Source organism: Phodopus roborovskii, unplaced genomic scaffold (assembly GCF_943737965.1).
Source record: "Phodopus roborovskii unplaced genomic scaffold, PHOROB, whole genome shotgun sequence".
In the NCBI taxonomy this organism is placed as follows: domain Eukaryota; kingdom Metazoa; phylum Chordata; class Mammalia; order Rodentia; family Cricetidae; genus Phodopus; species Phodopus roborovskii.
Window position 1 is genome coordinate 22,707,619 of NW_026126558.1, and position 26,469 is coordinate 22,734,087.

The 26,469-nt window shown below is 37.3% G+C and overlaps 1 protein-coding gene across 2 annotated transcripts in view; it reads right to left on the reverse strand.

Annotated features, from left to right (window-relative positions):
* Positions 1–26,469, reverse strand: part of Nfatc3 (nuclear factor of activated T cells 3) — a 78,886-nt gene that overhangs the window by 23,724 nt on the left and 28,693 nt on the right. For both annotated transcript variants that reach the window (XM_051201474.1, XM_051201473.1), the window contains exons 4-9: positions 20,058–20,257; positions 17,190–17,362; positions 14,823–14,963; positions 12,965–13,020; positions 10,634–10,760; positions 1,411–2,412 (exon numbers count right to left, since the gene is read on the reverse strand). In XM_051201474.1, the coding sequence (XP_051057431.1) occupies positions 1,411–2,412; positions 10,634–10,760; positions 12,965–13,020; positions 14,823–14,963; positions 17,190–17,362; positions 20,058–20,257 (1,699 nt within the window). The remainder of the gene's footprint in view (positions 1–1,410; positions 2,413–10,633; positions 10,761–12,964; positions 13,021–14,822; positions 14,964–17,189; positions 17,363–20,057; positions 20,258–26,469) is intronic.

Sequence of the window (26,469 nt, forward strand, 5' to 3'; positions counted from 1 at the left end):
CATCTATAATGAGATCTGGCAACCTATTCTGGCCTGCAGGCAGATATGTAGATAGAACACTGCATATGTAATAAAAATAGGTAAATAAATTTAAAATATATTTTTAAAAAATCATGTTTTAACAAATACCATGCTCTAAAATCTGTAGCATATAAAGCATAAAACACAGAAAGTATTTTTTGTTTTATTTTTTAGATTTTTTTGTTTGTTTGTTGTTTTTTTTTTTTTTTTTTTAAACAAAACAGGGTTTCTCTGTAAAGCCCTGGCTATCCTAGAACTCACCCTGTAAACCAGGCTGGCCTTGAAATCATAGAAAGGCTTAAGAAAAATTACATCTCCAGAGCAGACAAACAGGCCAAGAATGGTAGTGCACACTTTTTATCCTAGTACTTGGGAAGAAAAGCAGGTGGATCTCTATTCAAGGCCATGTTCTCCCTGGCAAATCTCTCTGCTTTTACTGTCTGAGTTGCCCATTGATTCAAATTTACAGAAAACATATAGTCATCTTCCAATACTCACTCAAATATCACTGACTCATGGAAGCCTTGCCAAATCCTTTCAACAAAATCTATCATATATTCCTACTAACCTTCCTATATGAATCTTTTATACTTTGGTTATAGTAATTGTGACTGCCTGCATTATATAGATGATTAATCAGGTATTCGGTGTATCTAGAATAGAAGACCCAGAAGCTTACAGGTTACATATTATTTGTCTTTTTTGATCTTTATACTTAGGACTTCACATTTAAATGGGTTTTTGTTTTTCTTTATTTTATGTTTTGCCTGAATGTATGTCTGTGTACCACATGTAGTAGCATGAAAACAAAGAAGGCATTGGATCCTCTGGGACTAGAGTTCAGGTTATGAACTTCCATATGAATGCTGGGAATCAAACTCTGACTTGATAAAAGCAAGTGTTCTTAACCCTATGACTTGACATTTAGTGGCAGTTTTTCCAATAAAGATAGCTTTAGTGTCTCTTCAAACAGATAACAGATTAATGTAGAATTAGAGAAAAAACTAAAATTACATATCTAACTTCAGGATCTTTAGGATTTTCATTACTTGACAGTTACAGCTAACTGTATATGGTATTTCCAGTAACATATATGATGCCTCATTCCTGTCACTTTAGCACTGGGGAGGCTGAGAAGATTACCATATAGTTAGCCTGAGCTATACATTGAATTCCAATTCTGCAAGAACTCCCACCACCACCACCACCACCACCACCACATAGCTTTGAAGTTCAATCCCTAGTACACGGGTCTGGTGGTACATTCGTGTATCTTAGCATTAGTTTGAGGTCACCCTCCACTATACAATGAGTTCAAGGCCAGACTAACTCAAATACAAATGCACACACATACATAGAGTAAGTGGGAATGGGGATGATGAGACTTACCATCATCTAAAGTGATATCCTGTAGACCAATGGTTGCAAAGTTAGGTTCCTGATCTTCAGGTTCAGGTTTAATGCTCACAGCTGCCCCACCAGATGGAAATGATGCTGGGTCACACAAACTGTGACATACTAAGGTTGAAAGTGCAGAAAGACCTTCTTGGCCTGTACTCTGTGCTTGAGTTGAGTGCTGTTCAGAATGCACTCTGGTAGCTGGAGATGGTGATGAGGCAGTTCCTGAGCTAGGAGATTGATAAGGCATAGACTGCAGCTGAGAGGATGATGGCCCAGAAATCGGTGAACTAGCCAGGGGATGAGAGGCTGCTGGGGAAGCTACTGTAGCAGGTCCTGGATGTGATGGACAGTATGTAATAGGTTGTAAATGAGAAGAAGGCTGACCTGTGACCTGGTCTGCCACAGGAGAAGAAAGAGATCTTTGTCCTGTGTTTGAACAATGGTATCCCATTGACTGTAGATGAGGTGGGGTTTGCACAGAATGAGGTGAATGTGCTAAGAGATGTCCTGTTGCATCTGAAGTTGAAGAATGAAATGGTATTGGTGATAGTGGTTGACAGCCAAGGTTTACTAAACTAGAAAGAGCTGCATCCTGCTGAAATAAAACTGGATCAAACTCTTGGCTAGAAGCAGGATTCATGGGAAGACAAGTTGGTCCATTATACACATTAGTTTGTACAGACTGATAGGAAGACCCCATAGGAGATGTGGATGTAACTTGAAAAGGCTGGTGCATGACTGAAGATGGTATCATGTGTTCTTTACCAGCACCCTCATCCCCACACTGCAACTGTGGCAAATGGGATGAGGTTATCATAGATGCATATGCTGGCTGGACTGGACAAATCAAGCTTCTCGATGCTGACAACACACTGTCATGTGGGTGCCCTGTAACTGAGGAAGGCCTCTGGGTCTGGGCAGAATGAGCCACAGGTAAGGATGGAACTGAAGACAAGTCAGTATCTTCTCTCTGTTCTTGCTTCATCAAAACTGAAAAAAAAAAAAAAAAAAAAAACAATGATTAAAACAATGTTATTATGCGGTTCACAAAATGATTGACATAATTCTAGGGTTTATAACTATAACACATTGAGAATGAGCTCAGTGTCTTTAGAGAAGGAAATCCAGGTAAAATGTTTTGTGTGTATATATACATGATTCATACGCACATGAGCACACACACAAATATTTTTGGTGTAAAAATATTACATTCATTCAGTTTGTGTGAGTGTATATACATGCCAGGGTACATGTGTGGAGATCAGAGGACATCTTGTTGGAGTTAGCTCTTTCCTTTTAGCACTCAGGTCCTTAGGATCAAACTCAGTTCATCAGGCTTGCAGCAAGTGCCTTTACTCACTGAGCTTGATAGTCCTTTTTATGCTTTTTTGCATGCTTTTCATTATATGTACATTATGACTCAAAATAATTTAATTTAAAAATAATTTTTAAACTAAAATAAAAACCAAGCATACTGGCACACACCTTTAATCTCAGAACTCCTGAGGCAGAGACAAGCAGATCAGTTCAAGACCACCTAGTATACATAGCAAGTTCTAGGCCAGACAAAGCTACTTAGTGAGATTGTCTCTAAAACAAACAAAATAACCCAGCACTCAGGAAGCAGAAGCAGGTGGATTTCTGTAAGTTTGAAGCCAGCTAAAGCTGTTACATGGAGAAATCCTGTCTCAAAAAACCAAAACAAACAAAATGACAATTTTGTATGAAAATGCCATAATGAAACCTATTATTGTTATGTTAACTTAAAAATTAAATATGGGAAGGCTGAGGAGATGGCTCACTAGGTAAAATGCTTGCTGCATAACGTGAGGGGCCTGAATTTGAACCCCCAAAGCCATTAAAAAAAAAAAAAAGTCAGGTGTTTCTGCAATTTCAGTGCTGCTTTAGCAAAATGGGAGATAGAAGCCCATAGGCCAGCTAGTTTGGCATAAGTGGTGGCCAGGAACTCTCTCTTAAACAAGATAGAAGGCAAGGACTGACATCTGAGAGCTGACGTTGTCCTCTAACCTTCAAACATGGACCATAGCAAGCACAGTGCTTATCACTACATAAATACTCATGTGTGCATGTGTACATAACACACAAGAAATGTTTAAAACATAATTAAAAGAGGACGATTGCTAAATGTAAACAAAACAAAACAAAAACTACCAAAAATAATCCTATAGCCAATAAAAAGCACTGAATCTAGGATTCCTAATCTGAAACCTACTGCTCATATGGTAGGCTTAATCCTCTACCACCATGGGAATATCAAAAGGAAAACTGAAAAGCAGATGAGGTAGCACACACCTATAATTTCAGCACCTACAAAAACAAAGATAGAACAGCTTGAGCTATTTATTAATCCTGGTCTAAAGAAACTAAAAACTAAAATCAAAGCAAAATAAAACAAAAACAGCAAAAATAATGTAAAGAAGAGAAAGTATCAAAATCCAGAAGAAGCCAATAAACAAATTCAACAATGTTATAGTACACAAAACCAATATATAAAGTCAGGTCTGTGGCACCAGCCTTTAATCCCAGCACTCTGGGAGGCAGAGACAGGTGAATCTCTGTGAGTTCAAGGCCAGCCTGGTCTATAGAGTAAGTTCTGGGACAACCAAAGCTACACAGAGAAATCCTGCCTGGAAACTACCCACAAGAAAAAAAATGACACAAATAAATGAACAAACAAACAACAACAAAAACAACCCAATACATTAAAAAAATTATTTCTATGTAGTTACGGTAAATAATGTAAATAGCAATTCTAGAGTCAAATATGATAGTTCACCACTATAATCTAGCTCTTAATAGACTAAAGCAAAGATTTCAGTAAGCCAGCCTCAACTATACAGCAAGACCCTCCCTCAAAAATAAATAAATAATTTAAATTAATCTCATAGAGCCGGAGAGATAGCACAGTGGATAGGAGCACTAGCTGCTCTTTCAGGGGACTGAGGTTTGATTTCCAACACTCATGCTCTAGCTAACAACAGTCATTTTTAAGTGCACTACTGTTTTGCCACCATGTAAGTCTGTGTTAGGGCTCTAGAGCCCCTGTAACTTTAGTTACAGACAGTTGTGAACAGCCATATAGGCGCTGGGAATTGAACCAGGTCCTCTGTTTAAGAGTAGCCAGTGCTCTTATCACTGAGCACCCCCATGCCCTTTAAAGACAGCAGTCTTTAAATCCAGTCCCAGGAAATCCAGTGCCCTCTTCTGGCCTCCTGAGACACTGCATACAATTGCACAGACATACATGCAGGCAAACTACTCATATACAACCCCCCACCTTTTTTTTTTTTTTTTTAATTGAGGCAAGAATTCTAGTGTAATAGCCCTGGTTGTCATGGAACTTGCTCTGTAGACCAGGCTGGCCTTGAATTCACAGTTGGCTAAAAGCAAGACCCCATCTTATAGGAAAGAAAAAAAGAAAGCTAGGAGAGAATGAGTTAGAGGGGAGGAAAGAGAAGAAAGAAGGAAGTCAGGCAGGCAAGCTGGCTGACTACTACTCTCATCTCTTTAATTCTGATAATTGGAGACCTTTGTAATATAACTGATTGCTTACTATGAACTAAAAAAGAGACAAAATAACTGACTGTAGTAGTACATGCCTATAATCCCAGTATTTAGGAGGTAAAGAAAGGAGAATCTGGAATTCAAGGCCAGCCTTTGCTATACAGGAAGACCAAGGCTAAGGACAGGCTGGGCTAAAACTGTGTCTCAGAGACATAAAATAAGGAACTAAAAACTACAGTAGAACATCTATCTACCTTTGGCGGGGGGCAAGACTCAATGCTTATTACTATGTTTCTGACCCACATCTGCATTCTCAAATTGAAAATTTTGCTCTGTTGTGTTAGTTCCATTTTGTCAAACCAAGTATTACTACTTTTTTAGTATGTAAGAGGTAGACATTTTAAACTGACCAAAACATAGGCATCCTTACTATTGGCCCATTTGTGGCAATTTATTTATTCTTGCTTGGATAGAAATACAGTTAAAGAGGCCTTAAACAGAATGAGTTCAATTTTAGAAACAGATTATCTTTTATGACTTATATGTTCATTCTTAAAATTCAAATACTATTTCATGCAGGGATCCAAAAGAAAAACAAAACAACAACAACAAAAATCTAGATGTAGGGATTCACCCCACCCAAAAAAAACCCCACAACAACCCATCTAGTAGCCTATTAAGTTTCAAACCATGGGTAGACTCACACTGCCCTTTAAGTAGAAGATGCAAAAGAGCAGGACTTACAGAATAGCAGCCCTTCTTCCAGTATAAACACAGCAGCTTATATATGCATGCATTTTTTTTACATATTTTTAAAATTGTTATTACATACAAATACTACAGTACCCTTTACCCAGTGGCTCTATGCATGCTAAGTGAGGACTCTACTGAGTTATATTCCCAGTTCTGTTTTGTTTTCTTTGAGACAGGGTCATGCTGTCCAGCCCTGCACTAAGGTAACCCTTCTTGGTCTCTTGAGTGCTATGATTATAGGTGTAGACTATCACATCTGGCTTGGTTTTGCATTTTTATATGAAAAATAAAGCAATCCACTAAAAACTACATAAAACCAGTTTGGTCTTAGAAACTTAAAATTATTTTATTTTTATTATTTTGTGTGTATAGGTTTTCCCTGAATATATGTCTGTACACCACTTGAATGTCTGGTGCCCAAGGAGACCAGAAAATGGTATTAGATCCCATGGGACTGGAGTTTTAAATGGTTTGAGAGCTGTCTTGTGGGTACCAGGAACTGTACCTAGGTGTACTAGAAGAGCAGGTAGTGCATATAACCTCTAAGCTGTCTCTACAGTCCCCTTATTGATGGGTACTACCAGGATCATATAACTAGACCTGACTTTCTGAATTTAGGGCAGGTTTTCGCCACATAATCACATGCATAGAACCCTATAGATGGGGGGCTAAGGAATAAGAATCTCATGCTGAAGACAACCTAGGTTACCTAGTACAGACCACCCTAGGTTATACAGTGAGACTCTGTCACAAACAAACAAACACGAAGGCACAGTAACCTCATTATATCCAAAATTACAGATCTGATTGCAGCTGTACTACAAATAACTTCTGCTAGTCATCAGAGGCCAGGATGCTGTTTCAATAGCTTCAAGGATGTTGATGTGGAGCAGGGACTCCCACTATGGAAAACCTGAAGTCACAGCCTGGGCAGATGTTCAGGTAACACCACTAGCATAGATAGAATGTTGTACTCTACTACAACCTGGCAATACCAGGGACCCACAAGGTGGAGAGAACCAACTCCTGCAAACTGTCTCCTGACCTCCACATGTACACTGTAGTACACACATAGACAGATATACCAACACACAAGTAAATCAATACAATAAAAACAATTAAAAAATAAAATGATCAGTTATTAATAATATATATGTGAGATAAGCCCATTTCCATTTTTCAAAAGTTATGTGTCATTGGTGTTATGGTCCTGAAATTTTATTATTTCAGAGGCAGAGGCAGGAGGATCACAAGTTTAATGCAATAAGGTCTACAGAAATCCAAAGCAAACACACAGGTATTTTAGACAGGGTTTTAGAAAGACATTTAAGTAATGGAGTGTTTTGGTAAAAATAAAAGAATTCAAAATTCATTTTAGAAAAAAGCTAAACAATACAGAGTCATTAAACAGAATAAGGGCTGTCCAAACATATCTGTGTGACCATTTTTTCCTTTAATCAGTATGTGCCCCTTCATTTCTATTCAGAAAATAAGGTGTCAATGACAATAGTCCAACCCAATGTTCTCCATCCTGGGATGCTACTGATTTTCACTTTAATATGTAATGCCAATGGGATTATATCTTTATATCTTTAGAGTGTTGTCCCTATTCATGAGGTGGCCTCTACTGTTTTTGTTTGCTTTTTAATCACTACCACTATTAGGTAGTAATCAATACCTCTAATTTGTTCACCCTACTGCTTCTTTTTTTTTTTTGCAATTACAGAAGCATTCTTCCTCATTCAGGACAGAGATGAGTTTCATCACAACAGTACTTGATAACATCTGAGTGCAGCATCAGGAAGTTACACAGCTAGGCATGGAGATGTATATGTTTAATCTCAACACTCAGGAAGCAGAAGCAGAAGCAGAAACCGAGACAGACAGATCTCCACGAGGTCAAGACCAGCGTGGTCTACACAGCTAATTTCAGGCCAGCCAGGGATACACAGTAAGATCCTCTCTCAAAAAAAAAAAAACAAACAACTGTAGTAACTACAAAACAAAACAAAACAAAACAAAAAAAAAAAAAAAAAAAAAAAAACTATAACAAAAACATATCCTAACACAACAGGGAGAATTAGGGTCTATAAATTCATGAGTATGGAATCAGAATTATCCCCTTCAGTCCATTCCTACCTCTATAGTTTTTTTTGAGACATGGTCTCATTACATAGCCCAGGATGGAATTTATGATCTTCTTGCTCATCTTACCTGAGTATTAAGATGTGTCATCATGGCTGGCATTAACCTATATATTTTAAAATCTTATTTCTTTTCACCTTCCTCAGAAAGTTGATATTCATTTATTTTGCTTTAAGAATGGGTCTCACTATGTAGCTCTGGCTGCCCTGGAACTGTACACCAGGCTGGCATCAAACTCACAAAGATCTGCCTGCCTCTGCCTCCCAAGTACTGGGACTAAAGGTGTGAGCCACCAATGCCCAGCTAGGATCACAGAATTTTAGGAGACTTATAAGATGTAATATGGGGCTGGAAAGATGGCTCAGCCGTTAAGGGCTAGGCTTACAACCAAAATAAGATGTAATATGTAACAGGAGTGTGACATTTTCAGGGCTTGGGATGTAGCTCAGTAGTAGAATTTTTGCCTAGTCCTGAGTTCAATCTCCAGAACCACCTGGAACTCTCTGTAATTAACTCAAGCACTTTGGAGACAGAGGCAGGAAGATGAGCTTCAAGAAGCATGCTTGGGGTACACAGCAAGTTCGAGGCCATTCTGTGTCGATGAGTTGTTTAGTAGGGTTTTTTTGTTTGTTTTTTAATTCATAACTGTGAACGGTTAGATTTATATGTCAGGAGCCCATAGGAACAGAGCTAGTTCCAGGACAGGCTCCAAAGCAATACAGAAGAAACCTTGTCTCAAAAAACAAAACAACAACAATTTTCTATGATCTCATTAACCACAAGAGCTTTGTATGAGTAAGATTTGAAAACATAGTAAGTTTTTATAGACTATAAATGAAATATAGCCAGTCTGACATAGATTTCAAATTAATAACCCTTAATAATAATCAGTATTATGTGGTGGCATATACCTGTTATTCTAGCACCCAGGAAAATGAGACAGGAGGATTGCCAAGAGTTTTAGGCTGGGCCACAGATGGAATCCTAGGCCAGTCACAGAGTAAGACTCAACCTGCCTCAAAAAACAAACAAACAAAAAATAAAAAGAAAACCCTTCTAAACAGACAAACAACAAGCACAAAAGGAGGAGGAGATGAAGAAGAAAACCCTTCTAGACAGACAAACAACCAGCACCTAATCTATTCACTTAGTATATACAAGGTAAAAGTTGTTGCAAGAGGAGCTAGAGAGATGGCTAGTTGCTCTTACAGAGGAACTGGGGTTCAATTCCTACCACTAGCATGGGATTCAACTATCTGTAACTCCAGTTTCAGGAGATCTGAGACCCTCTGTAGCCTCCATCAATACTGGGCAAGTATGTGGTACACAGACATCCATGCGGCCAAAACACCCATACATGTAAGATAAAAATTTAGATTAAATTTAAACAAGTTTTTGAAAGAGTAAAATCTTGAAGAGGAAGGCTCATTATAATTTTTTTGTTTTGTTTTTTCGAGACAAGGTTTCTCTGCATAGCTTTGGCTTTCCTAGAACTTCCTCTGTAGAACTGCCTCTGCTGGGATTAAGGGTGAGCACCTGGCTACAATTTTATTTATATAGTATTTTGCTTACATGTATGCTTGCACACCAGAACAGGGCACCAGATCTCAATGCAGATCATTGTTAGCTACCATGTGGTTGCTGGGAATTGAACTCAGAACCTTTGGAAGACCAGTCAGAGATCTTAACCTCTGAGCCATCTCTCCAGTCCCTACAATTTCTTAAAAAAATTATTATTATTCTATACCTTGGTGACAAGCACAATGCCTATCACATAAAAGACCTCTATAAATATTTGTTCTTTTTTATTAATTCAATTTCTTCTAGATATTTGTTTTTTAATGTAGCCATTAGTATATATTACTAAATGTAACAGCTATGCCCTAATAAAAACCTGAAGCTGAGTGGTGCTGGTCCATCTCTGTGAGTTCGAGGTCAGCCTGGTCTACAAATTGAGTTCCAGGACAACCAGAGCCATTACACAGAGAAACCCTGTCTCAATAAAACAAAACAAAACAAACAAGAAAACTCTGGAAAATTAAATCATTTTTAACTGCTGCAAAAAGAGGTATGGATACATCCTTGGTTAGTGGGAAACACATAAAATCAAGAACTCTGACATCAATTTTAACTTTATATCTTCTACAGCTCACAGACAGGTACAATTATTACTTATCAAATGAAAATGCAATAAAAGTCGGTGCATGGTGGTGCATATCTTTAATCTCAGCACTTGGGAGGCAGAGGCAGATGGATCTCTAAGTTTGAGGAGTTCTAGAACAGTCAGAGCTACATAAGGAAGGAGTTCTAGGATAGTCAGGACTACATAACAAAGAAACCCTGTCTCAGAAAAAATAATGAAGACACCATGAAGTGGACATACTACCTTTATTTGGTGTTAAAAGCACATTGGAAGTTCATGAACCAAGAGTACACACTTTCCTTTCTTACAGTGTTGTCGATTTCTGAGAACTTCTGAAGAGTTCAAATCTATATTCATCTCTTAATCCTAATATTTAAAGTCAATACAAATTCTAATGGGCAATGATAACACACACCTTTAATCCCAGCACTTGGGAGGCAGAAGCAGGTGGATCTCTGTGAGTTTGAGGCTGGAATGATATACAGAGTGAGTTCCAGGACAGCCGGGACTACACAAAGAAACCGTCTGGAAAAACAACAAAGGGGGTGGGGGTGGGGAGAACATGTTGACATTACATTACATCAGACATTTTATGCAAGATTCTTATTATGAAAGAAAACTCTAAACCATCACAACTTCTTGTACCTGGTGTGTAAGTAAAACGTTGAGACTGGCTTTTTTTCCTCTTGCCATTGCAAAGATAAAAGTGCACCTGCACTGCAGCTGTAACTGCTGGGTTATGATAGGGAGGAACTTCAAGGACAATGTGAGCCTAAGGAACAAGGAAAGCAAGTTGTGTTATGCTCAGAACTAAAAATGAAATGCACCTGCCAAATTCAAAGCAACTCATGAAACTTTACTCTTATACAAAAGAATCCATCATAGAAAATTATGCATATCAATTAGTCACATAAGTCATTTTGAGATTTATTTATGCTAGTACCTTGTTGATGGAAACAAAATCTTTAATCAATGAAGAAGAAATTAATTTTACCTGCCCAATTGCCTTTCTAGTTGTAGCAAAAATAAAGAGTTTTTAGGCATGATGATGCATATTGTTACCCTAGCACTCGGGAGGTAGAGGCAGATCACAAATTCAAGGCCAGCCTGAGCTATATTGTAAGACCTTTTAAAATAAATAGATATTATCTCATTACATACTATGTACTGAAATATGTACTGAACATTCATATATATATATATATATATATATATATATATATATATATATGGAAGGCCCATTTTAGTATATTATCGTGTTTAACATTTCTCAATTTGTTATAGTTTTTTATTTTAAATGAGTATCTGTCTTACAAGCATGTTTTGTGCTTATGTATGTAGTACCCAATAAGGTTGGAAGATGTTGGATTCTCTGTAAGTGGAGTTATAAGAGGTTCTTGGTCACCACGTGCATACTGGGACCAAACTCAGATGGCTCTGCAAGAACAAGTGCTCTTAACTGTTGATCCATCTCTCCAGCCCCTGGGTTAGATTTCTTAGAATGAGTTTTATATTCAAAACAGCTAAGTTGGGAGTATATAAAACAACAAAGTGAAAACCTTTATCCAAAATCAAATCTAATAATCAACCTAACCATTCCACGTATTTAGGAAGCATTATGAAAGTAGTCTTTTCTTGCCTGGAAAAGACTATCTCTAGGCTAATACAGGTACAAGATCACAGCTTCTTTCAGGAAGGGGTCTGAGAGGCTTAATAAGCAGCTGTGGGTTAGAGAGTGTGTTTAATAACAAATCATTAGTGTTTTCTCCCACCATACATGTTTGTTTTGATTTTTTTTAAATGAAGTAAAGTTGGTATTTTTAAAGAAATGGGCAGTAACTACACAAAAAGAAGTATTTTAACTGTACTATTAGGGCTAATAATGCTATCATGAAACATCATAACTAAACTTAGGGAAGAAAGAGTTTATTTGGCTTATCCTTTCATATTACTGTCATCATGGAAGAAAGCCAGGACAGAAACTCAGACAGGGCAGGAACCTAGAGGCAGGAACTGAAGCAGAAGCCACAGAAGGGTGGGTACTGCTTACTGGCTAGCTCATCATGGTTTGCTCAGCCTGCTTTCTTCTAGAACCCAGGACCACCAGCCTAGGGGTGGCCCCACCCACAATGAATAGGGCCCTACCACATCAATCACTAATAAGAAAATGCCCTACAGGCTTGCCTGCAGCCTTATTTCATGGAAGCATCAATTGAAGCTCCCTCTTCTTCAGTGGCTGTAGCTAACATCAAGTTGATATATAATTAGCCAGATCAGTCACTTTGGGGGGCCGGGAGGAACATGTTATATTAGCCTTGAATTTGTCATTTAAACTTGGATTTCCTGGTCTGCCTCTTGAGTGCTGCAGTTACAAGCTAGTATCACATCTAGCCTGCCTTTGCCTCCCAAGTGCTGGAATTAAAGGCATGTGTCACTACCACCATGTTTGTTTATTTTTCTTAAACTTTAATCCAAATATCAGAAAAGTATCACACTTTGAAATTTCTCAAAATTCTAACTTACTTTCTTTATTCTCAATATTCTTTCCCATATCATAAAGCTACATTATTCAATTTTCTCTCAAGTTTCTTAAACACTTTTTTCTTTTTTAGGGGGTTAGGGACTCACAAGGATTAGGCTGGCCTTCAACTCACAGACATATACCTACTTCTGCCTCCCAAATTCTGGGATTAAAGACATTTCAGCATGCCTGGCCTTAAATATTACCTCTTTTTCTATAAAAATGTTCTTTCAGATTCATTTATTTTATTTTATGTGCATAAGCTTTTGTCTATATGTATGTATCTGAGGAGATCAGAAGAGGAGATTGTAATTCCCTGGAAATGGAGTTACAGATGTTGAGTACTAGGAACTGAACTCAGGTCCTCGGCAACAAGTAACCTTAACCACTGATCCATTTCTCTACTCAAACTGAAGTATTTCTTACTAATTAAAAACTTAAGGTGACTTTCTTACCCCTTGACATTTTTCCCTGATTATTTTTCCTTCAGCCTCCCAATGAGGTCTTCCATCTAGTGAAAGAAAAAATTTATAGTTAAAAGCAATTCAAGTTTGAAAACAGAAAATCTAACATATGTAGTATCAGAAATTATTGGTAGAGAGAATATTTTTCCACACAGATGTCTGTTTACAAAAAAAAAAAAAAAAAAAAAAAAAAAAAGGCAGGCAGTGGTGGCACATGCCTTTACTCCCAGCACTCAAGACAGAGGCACATGGATCTCTGTGAGTTCAAGTCCAGCTAGGTCTTTGGATTGAGTTCTAGGTTCCAAAGTGGGGAGGGAGAGAGGGAGAAAGGGGGAGACTGAGAGATGGGGAAAAGGGGAGAAGAGGACAGTGCCAGGTGGATCTCTGAGTTGAGGCCAGCCTGGATTACAAAGTGAGTTCCAGGACAGCCAGAGCTACACAGAGAAACCAAGTCTTAAAAAAATAAAACAAAAACACAAAGAACTTAAGTTCAGCCTGGACTGTATGAGACTTAGTCTCAAACAAAAGCAAAAACCCAGACAAATAAACCAAAGGGTTAATTAGGTGAGGGATCTGTTTGAAAGGGGAAAAAAGGGAAACAAGAGGCAAGTCAGTAACCTTAATTATATTTTTGTTTTTCTGTTGTTCCTGTTCTAGATTTCTTTTTTTCAAAGCCAGGTATGGTGGCACACATCTTTGCACCTGGGAGCCAGAGGCAGGCAGATCTCAAAGTTCAAAACCAGCCTGGGTCTACAAGTGAGTTCCAGGACAGCCAGGACTACCTATCAACAAAACAACAAAAAGTGATATTTTGACAATAACTGGCTAATGTCATCCCTTTAAAGTATGCATCTTAGGATATTTAGAATTGTACAACCAACTACTAATTTCAGACCATTTTATCTTTTATCATCCTAGTTACTTATAATAATTTCAAACAACTGCAATACACTAAATCTACTTCCTTATCTTTATGAATTGCTTATTCTATGTATTCTGTGATGGCTTCTCTTAATATCTTCAATGTTATAACATGCATCAGTAGTACTTCATTCTTATTTTTATTTATTTTTGTTTTTGTTGACAGGGGTTCTCTGTATAGTCCTGGCTGTCCTGGAATTCACTTTTGCAATTCAGGCTGGCCTTGAACTTACATAAATCTGCCTGCCTCCCCCTTGCAAGTGCTGGGATTAAAGGTGTGCATCATTATTGCCTGAAGATGACTAATTTTAATTGTCAACTTGACATATTCTAGAATCACCTATGGAAGAGTCTCAAGAAGGGATTATCTAGATCAAGTTGGCCCGGGGGAAGCCAGTGAGGTATTGTCATGAACTGTGGATGTGACTAGCTGCTTCAAGTTCCTGCCTTTATTTCCAACCAGAAGAGTGGAGCCAGGAATTATAACCAAAAACTCCTTTGTCACCTAATGTCAGTATTTTATCACAGCAACAGAGATGAAATTAGGACAGTGTGGATATAGTACGTTATTTTTATCTGTTCATCAGTTGGCAAGGATTTAATTCTTTGCGTTTTGGAGCTATTATGAACAATTCTGTCATAAACATTTGTACCCTCAGCTTTTGTGTGGGCATGTTCAAAGGTTTCCTGAGAATTTATCAAGGAGTGGAAATGCTGGATGAATTCTATTTTTAATATGCCATTAAAGAGAATTTAACATTTATATGTAAATTTATTAACTCTAAGTTCCCAATTATACCCAGTACTTAGGTGATATCTAGAGCTTTAGGAAAACTATTTGGTGTTTTATATAACTGAAATATCTACGTAATTTATTTCATCCTTTCACCACTTAGACTGAAGTTAATTTGTATCTTATATTATTTACCTTGTCCTTTCTCAAGAAAAATTATTTTGGATTCTGGGAGAAAATTAGATCCAGTCACAATCATTTCATGGCCTCCATTGACAGAGCAACTGTTGATACTGTACTTCTCAATATGAGGGAGCTCTTGAGCAGATCGCTGAGCTATTTTAAAAGTTAAAAAAAAAACCAAAACATTATTTTAAAATATTTCACACATACAAGATGAGCTCAAACTACGAAATAAACATTGGGACTAATTTACTTAGGCTTTTAAAATTCAAGACAATAGTAATAAAAGAGCTAACGTGTTTAGAAACAAGAGAGTTATACTGAATTGGTATGAAATTATTTCTTAGGCTACAACTGCAAAAAAAAAAAAAAAAAAACCATAAAGTTTAACTTCATATTGGCTCCCATACATTTACCTAATATTTTATTTTGAATTTAGCTTCTTGATTATAAGTCTTTCACAGACCTGTTAAAAAATTTACAAACCTAATTACAAAAATCAAGTCCAAAACTATGTAATTAAACTATGAACAATTAAAAGAAGTATATAAATAACTACTAAAAGACAAACAACCCTTTCCTTAGAATACTCAATCAATATCACATTAGACTTACATGGTGGACAATTTTTAAAATAAATAACCAAAGCATAAAAGAAACATACATTTTACTATTTAACGTCTACAAGCAACCGTGTTTCTGCAATGACTACATTTTGCTATCTCAACAGGGTTTGAGGGACAAAGTCTGATCTTAAATGCATAGTCTTACTTAACTATCAAGTTTCATGAAGTGCTTTTTGATCCACTCTTGCTACTTCCTGTTCTGAACTGCTAAGCTATTATTTTAATATATGCATGTATGTATTAATATTAGAATATAATAAATTTTCCTTTCCTTTTTCCAAAATTAAACCCAGGGACTTTTGAGTTGGCTCAGTGGTTAACTATTTATGAGTCGAACGTGGTGATGAATGCCTTTAATCTCAGCAGTTGAGAGGCAGAAGCAGGTGAATCTCTGTGAGTTCAAGGTTAGCCTAATCTACACAGTAAGCTTCAGACCAGCCAAAGCTATAAACAAAACACAAACAAAAAAGGAAAGGAAAGAAAAGAGCACAAGTTGCTCTTTCAGAAAATTAGAGTTCAATTCCCACTACCCACATGATGGTTCATAACTATTCGTAACCGTTCCTGTGGATCTGACATCCCCTCCTGACCTCTCCAGGCACATGTGGGATACATATACACATGCAAGCAAAACATATACATAAAATAAATCTAAAATAAAAAGTTATATGTGTATGTATATGTAACAGAAATAAAACCTTAGCAGCAACTACAAATATTAGTAAAACTTGTGTTCTAAGCACAAGTTCATCAACAGACAAATAAACTTGTATGAATAATACATGGGATATCTTCCACTATATATGTTTACATCATTCTCAATTATTCAGTCACACCAGCTAACCTTCTGAGACCTACCAGGCTTGAACACAAGGCAAGTTCTAGGACCTTTTCTCAAATCTTATGTTTGTAAATTGGAGGCGATTTTGATGTTGTAATAATTTTATAGTAATTAAATTTATAGTAATTAAAAAAAAAAACTCCCCAACCAAAATCATTAAATCATATTCAGCCGAGGAATAAGCATGCAAAACAGGATGCTATTATATGAAGGCTAACATTTAAGTAAAACAAAGATAATCAAGTGACAACTAAAAGCATCAAGATCACAACTTCATGACAGGATCCTCAGATGTTTTTCATTTATAGCTAGTGTGGTGGTTTGAATGTAATTGGCCCCACAATCTCATAGGGAGAGGCACTAATAAGAGGTGTGGCTTTGTTGGTGTGGGTGTGGCCTTGTTGAAAGAAGTATGTCACTATGGGAGTAGGCTTTGAGGTCTCTTTTACTCAAGCTTCCCTCAGTGTGACTGTCAGCCGACTTCCTGTTGCCTGTAAGCCAAGATGTAGCCACCACCATATCTGCCTGCATGCCACCATGCTCCCTGTCATGATAATACACTAAACCTCCTTTTATAGTTGCCATGGTCATGGTGCCTCCTCACAGCAATGAAAACCCTAAGTAAGACAGCTGGACAAGATGACACAAACCTATACTGATCCCAACACACAGACTTGGGGTAGGAGACAAGAAAGAGAGGGAGGCAGAGAAGAAAAGAATGAAACTATAGTGAGAAGACATTTTCTAACATAAAATTAGTACTCTTCTCATCTTGTTAGCTTATTTTCATGTCAGAAAAAAACCCAGTAACTCAGAAATAATACCTCAGTTTGTATTTTTAATATGTATCCCATTTTAATCAAAACATACAAAACTTACATTAAAATCTTAGCATATTGCAAGCTCACTTACAGCACTCAATAGGAATAGATGCTATCTGCAGAGAAAGAACTTTTCCACTGGGCTGTGGGATGTGCACACGAAATACAAGTCGTACTCTAGTATTCTTTCTGCCAATATCAGTTTCTCCTTTTCGAAGTTCTATATCTGAATTTCGGAGTTTCAAAATACCTGCACAGTCAATACTAGAAAAAAAAAAACATTTTTAATTTCATATTCAGAAATTGGTTCTGAACAACTCAACTGCATAGTTATGCACTGTCAATTTGCCAGGTTATGTACACCTATAATTCCAGCATTTGAGAGGAAGAAAAGCAGAAGGATCAAGAGTTATATAGTTCAGCCTCAGCTACATAGTGAGTTCAAGACCAAAACAGGCTACAAGAGACTCTTATCTCAAAAATCAAACAACTAAAATTTTCCATTAAGAACTCTGTACCCTAAATCTGGTCACAAACAAATATTTGAGGTGATTGTGATAGCACATGCCTATAATCCCAATACTTGGAAGATTGAAGCATGAGGAATACCCTAAATTCAAGGCCAACCTGAGCCTATACACCAACAAAGTAAGGCACTGTAAAGATGGCTCAGCAGTTAAGAGGGTTTACTGCTCATGCAGAGGATTCAAGTTTGGCTCCTAGTACCTAGCCAGGCAGTTCCAAAGGGTCTGACACTGTCTTCTGACCTCCTTGGGAATTGCATACACATGGGGCACATACATATACTCAGCTCACACACACATATAAGAAAATAAAATGAAATAAATAATAGTAGGTTGGAGACGTGGAGTACTTGTTCTTACAGAAGACTCGGGCATGAGTCCCAGCTTCCACAAGGTCACAACAGTCCATAACATCACATCCAGAACACACAAGACACAGATATTCATTTGAACAAACCACTCATACACATAAAATAAAATAGATAAATCTTAAAAAGTGCTCACTCCCAAGACAAGGTTTCTCTGTATAATAGCTCTCTGTCCTTGATTTGTAGACCAGGCTGGCCTTGACTCACACAGAGATCTGCCTGCCTCTGCTGGGATTAAAGGAGCTCATCACTAAGCCCGGTTTAAAATAAACACAAACACACACAAACACATATACACACACACTTTGGTTTTCCAAGATAGGGTTTCTTTATGTAATAGCCCTAGCTGTCCTGGAACTAGCTTTGTGGATCAGGCTGGCCTTGAAATCAGAGATCTAAAAATATTTTTTAATAAATATATTAAAATTAAAATTCTGGACTGGAGGATGGCTCAGCAATTAAGAGCACTGACTGCTCTTCTAGAGGACCCAAGTTCAATTTCCAACAACCACATGGCAGCTCACAATCATCTGTAACTCTTTAACTACAGAAAATCTGAGCCCCTCTTTTAACTGCCTTAGGTACCAGGCAGGTATATGGTAGACAGATATCCATATAGGCAAAATATCCAGACACAAAATAAATCTGAAAAAATGTTTAAATTTTAAAAAGTGATATAAAAAAAGCAAAATGTATATGATACTTCTTTTTCTTAAAATGCTTTACTTTTATTCTCTTTATATATATATATATATACATATATATATATATATATATATATTTATGTACATTGGTGTTTTTGCCATGGACGTCAGGGCTCCTGAAACTGGAGTTACAGACAGGTGTGAGCTGCCATGTGGGTGCTGGGAATTGAACTCAGGTCCTCTGTAAGTGTAGTCAGTGCTCTTAACCCCTGAGCCATCCCTCCAGTCCCATATGTATGATTCATAAAGAAAAACTCATATTTAGCAATGAAAATACATATTAAATTATGTTTGAAATGACCTCTTACTTATTTTTGTTTTTTGAGATAGGGTCTCACTTTGTAGCCTAAATGACCTCAAACTCAAAGCTGTCCTGACTTAGACTTCTAAGTGCTAGGATTACATGTATATACTAACAAATTAACCTGTTCGCAGTCAGGGTGTAACACTAACATTCACATTCATCCTATTTTTAAGACAGGAAGACGTTATGAGTAGATAAGAAAACAGATACCAGCACCATATATTTAAAGTACCTTTTTCTGTATTTTTGTTGTTGTTTACTCATAGGTTGTCTGTTTTTGAGGTTGTCTCAATGTGTAGTCTTGGCTGGCTTAGAACTGGAAATGTTGACTGGCCTCAAACTCACAGAGATCCATCTATCTTTGATTCTGAGTGCTGAGACTTTTAAAAGCATGAGCTACCATGCCTGGCTATTGTACTTAGTTTTTGAGTCAGAGTCTTACATAGATCAGGCTGGCCTCTAACTCTCTATGTACTCAAGGGTTACTTCTACATCCCAAATTCTGGGAATATAGGCAGAAGTCAGCAACTTTCTTTCAGAAATTATGAAACCTACTGCCCTCCTGAATAAACTTTCCAGAATTATATAACACTGGTAAGTTAGCTTAAAACAATAAGTATTTTATAGTTAATTAAAAACCCAAACCAAACAAACCATGTATTTTTTTGAGAATTGTTTCAAGAAAAGAAACCTGACTTTTTTAAAAATAAAGTTTTAAAAAACATTATTTGTCTTAATTGTGTGTGTGGGTGGGTAGGTAGATGTGCATGCAAGCTCATGAGTGCAGGTTCTTGTGAAGGCCCTGGGCATAGGATATCCCTGGAGCTAGGATTACAGGCAGTTGTCAGCCACCTGCTGTGGGTGCTCAGACCATAACCCTAGTTCTTTGAAATAATACAGGATTTTAACTGCTCAGCTAGCTCACTGCTCATTTTAACAAAGGTTTTAAGATACCTGGATAGAGAAACAGATGGATCTCTCTGAATATGAGGCCAGCATGGTCTACAATGAGACCCTGACCCAGAAAAAAAGAAACAAACGAACAAAAAACAAAGATACCTGGCTGACATATTATTTTCAGGTAGAAGTGGAATTTCCAGAACTTTTGTGCTGGCAATTATTATCTCTTGACTTGCAGTAGCAACTGTCTTTCCAGTAATACGATGCACCTGGTAAAATGCATGAGGTCGTAAATACCGATCATCGGCTGTTCCAATAAACATCTGTAGATTTATTGGCTTTTCACTATAGCCCAGGAGCTAAATGAAAAGAAACACAAAAAAGTACACTTCATTATCCATGCATTTTATAATAAGCTTACAACAAGCCTATTATATTTGTATCACATACTATTATACATAAAAGTATTATTACAAAAAAAGACAATGAAAGTAACCCATGAAAAGCTCTCCAAATTTTTCTTTTATGTACATGAGTGTTCTACCTGCATGTATACCTGTGCACTTGTGTGTATCTGATGTCCTCAGAGAATGAGAGGACACTGAATTCCCTAGAACTGGAGTTACAGACAGCTTTTAGCCTCCACGTGGGTGCTAGGAATCAAACCTGGGTCCCCTGGAAGAAGAGCTAGTGTTTTTAACTGCTGAGCCATCTCTCCAGGTCCCAAATTTCTAAAGTAAAGAGATTTAAACACTGGAACATGTTACAAAGAGATGTGGGTGGGAAAGGTTGAGAGAAGAATAGAACATCTGAATCATCAAAATTTTTGAAAAGCCAAGCTAGGACTCAGTGGGCTGAGGCTAGTAGATCATGAATAAAGGGCCTGCTTGGTCTATATATTAAATTCAAGACCAGCCTGTGTTAAGAGACAGTCTCAAATATTTTGTTTTAAAGCCCCCAGCTGTCAGCATTGTGGTACATGCCTTTAATCCGAACACTCAGGAACCAGAGGCAGGCTAATATATGGCAGACACCAAGGTTGTCTTCTGGCCTCCAAACAAATGTGCACACACAGACATACACAGAGACAAAAGACCACATGTAGTCATGTATTAAAAACCAAGATAAAGGAAAATAAACCCAGCGTTTTAGACAAGCATATATTCTACCACTGAACTGTACCCCCAACTCTCGCAAATGCTTTTTAAAAGTCAATCTGTATGACTATGTTTTTTTCCCTGATACTATTAAAGCACATTAATTTATTTTCATATGCTGACTTACACTTGCATTTCTAGAATTAATCACATTTGACATACAATCCTTTTAATGTTTGTCAGATTTGGTTTGTCACTAGTCTTCTGAACATATTTACATCAACAACCATAAAGACAAATACTTTTATCCTTCATATACTTTGTCCCCATCAGTATGTTGTTGATATTTATGTATTTATTTTCAGAAAAAGGTCTTGTTATATAGACAAGCTGGCCTTGAACTTGTAATCTTTCTGCCTTAGTCTCCTATTCCCACTGATCTCCATATGTGCATGAGGTGCCACATTTGGCTTATTTTTTTCCCCCTTTAAAAGAAGGAGAGGAGGGATGGAGAGATAGCTTAGTGGTTAAAAGCACTGGCTGTTCTTCCACATGGCAGCTCACAACTGTCTGTAACTACCCTTACAGGGGATCAGATACCCTCACACAGACATATATGCAGGCACAACACCAAAGCACATAAAATAAGTTGTTATTATTATTGTTGTTGCTATTTGTTTTTCGAGACAGGGTTTCACTATGTTAACAGCTCTGGTTGTCCTGGAATTCAATCTGTAGAGAAGGCTGGCCTCGAATTAACAAAGATCTGCATGCCTCTGCCTCCCGAGTGCTGAGATTAAAGGCATGTGCCACCACCTCCTGGCAAATAAATAAATATATATATAAAAAAGTCATAGGCAAATGAGATAGTTCAACAGGTAAAAGCACTTGCTGCTAAGCCTAACAGCCTTACATCCTGAGTTCATTTCCCCAGACCCACATGGTAGGACAGAAGCAAAGTTGTCCTCTGACCTCCAAGGCATGCCTTTGTCTACCTACATAGACACTAACTATACACACTAAATAAACATATTAATTTTTAAAAACTCATACCCCCCACATCATTCCTATCTTCCACTAAAATCTCGCTAATGGCTTTCCTCTACGTTCAGAGTTAATCTCTAAGATGGTTTACATGGAAGGCCTTATCTTGTCCTTTATTCCTTGCCAGTCTACTCTAAACATGCTGGCTTTATTACTTGAACCAATGCACATACCTAACCTCAGAACTTTATTATTTATTTACCTACTCATTTATTTATTTTGACTTTTTTTGAAAAAGTTTCTGTATAGCCCTGGCTGAGCTGGAACTCACAGAGATTTGCTTGTCTTTCAGTGCTGGAATTAAAGGCCTAGGCCACCACACCTGGCTTTAACCTCAGGGCATTAATGTTTAGTATTTTATCCCTCTTGAATGTTCTCTCTGATTTTCATATTATCCTCCTACTTCATTTCATTTAGCTTTGTACACTGTTATGAGTTGTTTTTCCCCCACTGATCAGGTCCCACAGCCACACCGGCCCCAAATAACACACGGAGATGCTATATGGATATAATTCTGTTGGCCTGTTACTAGTTTCTTAGCGGCTAGACCTGTCTTAAATATTAACCCATTTCTATTAATCTAAATATTTCCATGTAGCCTCATCTTAACCAGAGAGAGAGCCCGGACCGCTGTTCTCTCCAGTCTCTACATCTTGACTCCTTCCTACTACTTCCTCTTTCCTCCTTGTCTCCTAGTCCCACCTATCTTGCTTTCCTATTGGCCAACAGTGCTTTATTCATTAACTAATAAGAGAAACATATTTACAGAATGACATCTCCCATTAATACTCAAAGATCAATACTCTCAGAGACATCTACCTTCTTATTTAATCTCTTATTCATTATTTTTCAAAGTATTGGCTGCTAACAACAGTATTTTAAATTTAGTTATTATCTACTCCTCTCCTGGGAACCATACAAGCTCTAAAAAGCAGAAACTGTCTTATTCATCATTCTATCCCTTTTGTCTTTTACTGAGAATCTACTATGGAAGCAGTCTTATTTACTAATATTTTACTGCTTCAGCCGGTATTCCATAAATATATTGTAAGTGACATTAAAGAACATGGAGCTGGTTTAAAAAAAAAAGAAAAAAGAAAAAAATGACAACTTGAAATTTGCAGGCAAATGGACCAAAAAAAAAAAAAAAAAAAAAAAAACATCCTGAGTGAGGTAACCCAGACCCAGAAAGACAAATATAATATATACTCACTCTTAAGTGAATATTAGACATAATGGAAAGGACAACCAGCCTATAGTCCACAATCTCAGGGTAACAAAGAGGACCCTAAGAGAGACACATACGGACCTGCTTAGCAAGGGGAATACAAGATCTACTGAGTAAACTGGGAGTGTGGGAGGCATGGGAGAGGGAGGGAGGGGGGAAGGGAGAAAGGAAGGGGAGTGGGGTAAAAAATATACAGCTCAATAAAAACAAGTTAAAAAAGAAAAAAGAGTAAGAACAAGGGGTTTGAGAGATGGCACAGCAGTTAAGAGTATTTACTGCTCTTGTAAGTTTGATTCCCAGCACACATATCAGAAGGCTCACAGCACATGTAACTCCAGTTCCAAGGAATCTAATGCTATCTTCTAGTCTCTATGGGCACTGTATATTTGTAATGCACCTACATTGACATAAAATAAATAAAACCTTTAAAAAAAAGACAAAATGGCATGTGTTAAATTTTAAGGACTCAAATGACGTTCTTAAAAGTTATAAATCTATTCTTAAAAATATAAGATATAGCCAAGCACATGAAAAAAATCACTTATGATTTAATAAAAAAAGAGAATTGAAAGAAACAAGGGAACCAGTTACAAATCTGAAAATACTAAAATCAAAGGTTTTTAAATTTTAAATCAGGGTAAAGGCAGGAACATAACAGAAACCATGAAAACAAAACAAAACAAAAAGGAAATAAATACAATAAATCTCATCTAAAGATCCTAGAGATATTTGTAATTGACTACATATAGCATAATAAAGAAAACAAGTCAGGAACTCTAAGCTCCCGTGACTAAAAGATGGCATCACTAGCAAACAAAGGATGACTCTGCTATAGTAGAAGGATATGATATGGCAGATGTGAGGAAAAATAATTCCTTATATTTTAAATTTTTATATATTTATTTATATATTTATTTTTCAGACACTGTTTCTCTGTGTAGCTCTGCCTATTCTGGAACTCAATCTGTACACCAGGCTGGCCTCAAACTAATAGAGATCTGCCTGCCTCTGCCTTTGGAGTACTGGGATTAAAGGCGTGCACCACCACTGCCCAGCTTCTTATAATATGCTTGGTGGTGGTGGGAAGATAATTTCTCTTTTCAAAGAATGTGCCATGCTTTTGCTTCTCTGTCTATGGTATTAATAAGTTTTCTAATAAACTCCTCACTTATATCCAAGAAAGAGAGCGTTCATACACTCAAGGGGCTGCAAGCAGGGAAATTGCAAATGTAAATAACTGATTCCTACATTAGTTTGCTAATGTGTCACCATCTTAATGATCACTCTGTAGATGTCTGTTTCCTTCTATGGTGCGAAGTAGAGTTTAAACAGAAATCATGTAAATCTATAGTTATATATTTATTTCGTAACACATCTAAGAAAAAATGCAACTTTTAACAAGAGAAAAAGGAAATCAGTAACAATAAGGTACCCACTATTTACCAGAAAGCCAGTGAGCAATAAGTCAATGAATCCCATCATCCAGCCTACCATGGGAATAGTAATTATCTAACACCAGATAACAAGCTATTCTATATTTATAAACTCGTGATTTGGTCAGTAATTTAGGCTGGAATCAGCTGAGTTCTTTCTGGTGTGTGTACTTTTGACGGCTGACAAGGTGGATCAGCTTCAGAAGATGATCTGGTTGTCAACAGGAGTATCATGATTTTTTCTTTTATAAATATCTCATAATACTGTATGTTCTCACAGAGATGACAGGAGATTCCAGACCAAGGCCTCTGCTATTCCCCATGGCCCAAGTCTATGCTCCAACTTGAAGATCAACTCAGGTTTGGACATACAGTGCCCCAAGAACACCAGACCCATAGCCCTTTAAGCATTACAAACCTACAGAAGATCCTCTGAGAATCATCTCCATACAGCCACTACTGTCAGCTGAAATACTCAGCTACTTCCTCAAAAAATACTGAACCTATTTGAACCTATTTCCAGCTTCCAAAATATGCAGCATCCTTCATATGTTTTCCCTCACAGTAAGGTGTGAAAGGGTAAAATGAGATTACAGTAGCATCTCTTGGGCCTTCTAAGTAGTAACCAACACATTCCAACAGATTCTAAAATGGCAAGCAGGTGTTTTGGGTTTTTGGTGGTGAGCCCTATCCTTTAACAGCTGAGTCCTCTATCCTGCTCTGGCTTTTGTTTTGAAAGAGGGTTTCAAGTAGTTCAGACTGACTTCAAATGCATTATGGAGCAAATGATGGATCCTTCCTGGATCTGACTCCTTTGAGTGCTAGGATTATAGCACTCATGGCGACAAGGTTTGATACAGAGTCTCCCTCTGCTTCTCCCACACACACCCAAGATTTCTTTGTATAAACAGCTCTAGTTGTCTCAAAACTCACTCTGTAGATAAGGTTGGGATTAAAGGCATGCGCCACCATCACTCAGTTGATACTTGAAATACACTAAACTTCTCAGGCTGGCTTGGAAGTTGTGATCCCTCTGCATCTCCAGACTGCTGAATTTATAAGCAGGTACCACCGTATCTGGCTAAGACATAAGCTCCTTTTTTTTTTTTTTTTTTTAAAGTTTTTCAAGACAGGGTCTCTGTGTAACCTTGACTGTCCCAGAACTCACTTCTGTAGATCAGGCAGGCCTCAAACTCTCTGTCTGCCTCTGCCTCCCAGTGCTGGAATTAAAGTCGTGCACCATCACCAGCTAAAACAGCAGTTCTTAACCTTCCTATCGCTGCAACCCTTTAATACAGTTCCTCATGTTGTGGTGATCCCAACTATAAAATTATTTTGTTGCTATTTCATAACTAATTTTAATGCTGTTATGAATCATTATGTAAATATTTGTGTTTCCTGATGGTCTTTTGGGGGTTGCTAGCCACAGGTTGAGAATCACTTGGCTAAGAGATATACTCTTTTAGCTCAACAATAGCATTACTGCACAATTAACATACAGCTTGATATTGAATTTAATAACAAGATAATACATAGTATATACACTATGTCTTGAAAAAAAAACATTGAGGTAGGCTTTTCCTGTTTGACAGAATGCACTGTTAATTTTTAAAGACCCAATACAGTAATTATAGCTGCATCATTTTGATCTATACTGTTCTGAGCAGCAGTGTCAAACAACGAGAGTATCACACACAGATAAACATGGAGGCAGGGTTTATGGTACATAGCTGGGTCACAGAAAAGGGTTTAGCTGATCTCAGTTAAGA